The sequence below is a fragment of the Helianthus annuus genome, chromosome 16 (genome assembly GCF_002127325.2).
Source record: "Helianthus annuus cultivar XRQ/B chromosome 16, HanXRQr2.0-SUNRISE, whole genome shotgun sequence".
Taxonomy (NCBI): Eukaryota; Viridiplantae; Streptophyta; class Magnoliopsida; order Asterales; family Asteraceae; genus Helianthus; species Helianthus annuus.
In genome coordinates this window covers 33,434,236-33,438,172 of record NC_035448.2, presented here as the reverse complement: position 1 = coordinate 33,438,172, position 3,937 = coordinate 33,434,236, and the positions used below count along the sequence as shown (strand labels likewise).

At 39.0% G+C, this 3,937-nt stretch overlaps 1 protein-coding gene across 1 annotated transcript; it reads left to right on the top strand.

Moving 5' to 3' along the window:
* Positions 1 to 500: 500 nt before the first annotated feature.
* Positions 501 to 2,149, top strand: LOC110919195. The gene is made up of 4 exons (XM_022163473.1): positions 501 to 1,052; positions 1,137 to 1,330; positions 1,423 to 1,634; positions 1,731 to 2,149. The coding sequence occupies exons 1-4, from the start codon at positions 501 to 503 to the stop codon at positions 2,147 to 2,149; spliced, it is 1,377 nt and encodes a 458-aa protein (XP_022019165.1).
* Positions 2,150 to 3,937: the final 1,788 nt, after the last annotated feature.

Sequence of the window (3,937 nt, the reverse complement as noted above, 5' to 3'; positions counted from 1 at the left end):
AAATGTAGAAGGTCATCTTCCTGTAGACCTGGAGGACTTTGAAAGTGGGTCTGATGACAATACAACACTTAGAGATAGGGTTGCCAGGAAGATAAGGAGGAAAAGGAAGGCTGCTATCAAAGAGAGGGGTGCAGATGATGCGCCCTTCTTTGTTGGTCAGCTTATCGATGACAAGAGTAAGATGAACGAGATGGTCAAAAACTATGCTATTAAGGCTAGGAGGGATGTTTTTATCCTAAAAAAATGAGTTGTTAAGGTATAGAGTAGTGTGTTTCGGTAGTAATCCACCACTATTTGGTGTTGCAAAAAAAAGGAGATGAGGGGAAAATAGTATAATTAACAAGGCAGGGCAAAAATACAGGCACATTAAAAGGCATACAAAGCCCACCTGCCCTTGGGCAGTTCACATCTCAAGAAAGACGCCTAAGGAGAAGTGGTGTGTGAAGACATTTCATAATCATCATAATTGTTTGACAACCAGGGACGTATCATTGTACACAATGAGTTCGATTGCCAGGGAGATCCAACCTATGATTGAAAGCAATCCAGAGATGCCAATTCAAGCAATTCAAAGTCAACTTCTTAGGAAGCATCAGCTACTACATAAGGTGTTCAGAGCCAAGAGGATAGCAACTACCAGGATTTATGGTGATTACCAAGAGCAGTATGGTCTTCTAAGGTCGTACTGTGATGAACTGCTCAAAGCCAACCCAGGTAGTACAATTAAGATATATGTGGAGCCATGTGGGAACCCAGGTACTCCTACAAGGCAGTTTCGCAGGATATATGCTTGTTTTGCATCTATGATGAGAGGATTTAAGATGATTGTAAGACCACTACTGGGTGTCGATGGGTGTTTTGTGAAAGGTACTTTTCCTGGACAGATCTTGAGTGTTGTTGGTATAGATGGGAACAATAGCATATATCCAGTTTGTTATGCTCTTGTTGAGGCAGAAACAACACAAAGTTGGAAATGGTTTTTGCAACTTTTGAGAGATGACCTAAGCTGCACGATTGATTCATCTTTCACTTTCATCAGTGACATACAGAAGGTAATCCATTATTACGTGTTAATTCCTAACTTTCCTTTAAATTTGCTTGAAGAATAAGAGGAATATTTCCAATTTATATTATAGGGTCTGATTCCAGCTATGCTAGCAGTTTTTCCTAATGCTGAGCACAAGTTTTGTTTGAGGCACATTCATGAGAACATGAAATCTAATTGGCGAGGAGATGTTTACAAGAATTTGCTTTGGTCAGCCGGTAGGAAGACCTTCATTCCATATTTTAACAAGGCTATGGAAGAAATTAAGACAATAGAACGGGCTATGTATGACTGGCTGAATGAGATCCCAGAGCATATTTTTCTGGAAGAGTTAAATATGATATGTTGCTGAACAACATATATGAAGTTTTTAACAGACAAATCATAGGGGCAAAGGACAAGCCGATTATCACATGCTTAGAATTTATTAGGGAGTACATGACCAAGAGGATAGTGAATGTAAAGAAATTGCAAGCAAAGTGTATGGGGCCACTGACACCTCATGCCACTGAGGTCTTTGATGGGATCAAGAAACAAGCCTCTGAAATGTCTGTTTTAATGGTTGATACAGACAAGTATCAAGTAGCAGGTCCGAGATCACAGTGTGTTGTGAATGTTAAAAATAAAACTTGTGCATGCAGGAAGTGAGACTTGACATGGATGCCTTGCAAACATGCTGTTGCAGCTATAGGGGATATGTCAAGGAATAGCATTGATGCTGGTATGCCAGAAGAGTGGGTTTCGGATGTGTATTCGTTGTCAACATGGAAGAAAGTTTATGAGAATGTCATAGAGCCAATCAATGGGCCGAAGATGTGGACTCCTTCTCAGTGTCCAACAACACTTATCCCACCAAAGCATCATACACATGTTGGAAGGCCAAAGAAGAAGCGAAAGAAGGCATTTGGGGAAAAAGAGCTTGAGAATGAGTTCGACAAAGGAGGTAAAATGACCAGAAAGGGAACCACCAACAAGTGTGATAAATGTGGAAACCTGGGACACAACATCAGGAGCTGCAAAGGACAAGGGGGTGAAAAATTTGCTGCTTCACAAGAATCACATACTGCCACTCAAGGTGCCCCAATTGACAATCGTTATGATTGATGGAAGTTCTTTATGGTTTCTAATATCTCTAGTTGTATGGATGTTTGTTGAGTTTGTTACAGACAATGTTTGTTTTCATTTGTGCACTTATGACTATGTTTGTTACTTTATTACGTTGTGATGAAAATGTTTGGTTGTTTTTCATATGGCAGCATTTCAGTATTTTCATATTTATGTCCAAACATAATTTCGACAGAAAGTAATTCGATTACATTGCAAGCTTTAGTACAGATTCCATAATTTAGTGGTCCAAAATACAACATACAACAAATTTAGATGCTGCTTTCTACCCTATTTCCAGTGACAATCATCCAAACAAGACCAATCCGAATCAGAACCACGCTCCCCTTCATATGGATTGTGGTACCAATCATCCTCTTTATCCCAATAACTGTAATCCCATGCATGTTCCAGCACTTCAGGGTCATAGTCTTTTGTCAGATCTTCGAATGTCACTTCATTCTCTGTTTGTTCCTCCAAATAAGGTCTAAGTAGCTCAGAGTCTTGATGAGGAAGAAGATGGAGAGGGTATAATGGTCATTTCATCACTTCTAAACGGTCATAATAACGTTGAATGGACGGAGGGGGTAATGTTGTAATAGATCGACAACGTTGGGGGGTCAGACAGTAATATTTTGTAGGTAGGGGTCAGATTGCCAATCTGATAAAACCCCAGGGGGTAAAATTGCAGTTTACTCTCTCTCTCTCTCTCTCTCTCTCTCTATATATATATATATATATATATATATATATATATAATATGAAGAACAATGAACGAAACTAAGGGGCTAGGAGGTTAGGCTAAGGAGTGACGGAGAGGATTTCTATATAGGTTAGGGTTTGAGTTTGAACAACCTCCCAAGAGTGAACTATGTGACACCCCAGGAAAACCAGGAAAACCATACAAGTTAACCAGCTTCCTCAGTGAGTACGTGCTAAATTTCGGGAGGAAATTTCTTTTAACTTGGGGATAATGTGACAATTCGTAATTTAGAACCTCTCGTGATGCTTTGTTGTAACTTCTTTGGACCATATGTGATTATGTGATACATGGTTTTAAATGAAATATTATGTTTATATTGTAATGTGTAATTTATGTGTATATAATCGCACAAGCCATTTGGGCTGCACAACTCGTTCTTTGTCATACACATTCTCTCGGCCCAATCTTGCACATCTTGAATTCGAAACCAATGGGCAGCCCATGATGAGTTCGGTAACCCCACTATATAAACCAATACAAAACCCTAATTAGGTTTTGTTCCCTCGTTGTTGCAAAATCACTCTAGAGCACACACCAAACCCTAACTCTCTCCTTTTCCTCTCTTCCTCTTGGTCGAAGGCTATCCTTCCATTCGAAGCTCCTATCTCGGCGAAGCTAACATCACTTCTGGTTAGTGTTTACTGCCATGTTTTGATATTGTTCTATCATGTGATTTATTAGGGGTCATGCTAGTAAACATGTTAATAACAATTATAATCATGCTTTGAATCTATGTGCTTGATTTCGGTGATATGTATATATGATGAAATATAATCGGATCAATAGTCTAGGGTTGTTTGTTGTTCACCGAATCAAATATTTGATTAATCAGCTATTATGAATTGTATTTGGATGATAATTATGTTGCCATGTTTGTGTGTATGTTAGTAATAGGAATCATCGACCTGTTAATGCGATTGAAGGTTTTGATAAGTTGTTGTTAAGTCGTGGTTATCTTGAATCACTGGCTAGTGGGGTATTGTGCACATTACTTAGTTTCTCACGGTTATGCTATAAGCCCTAAC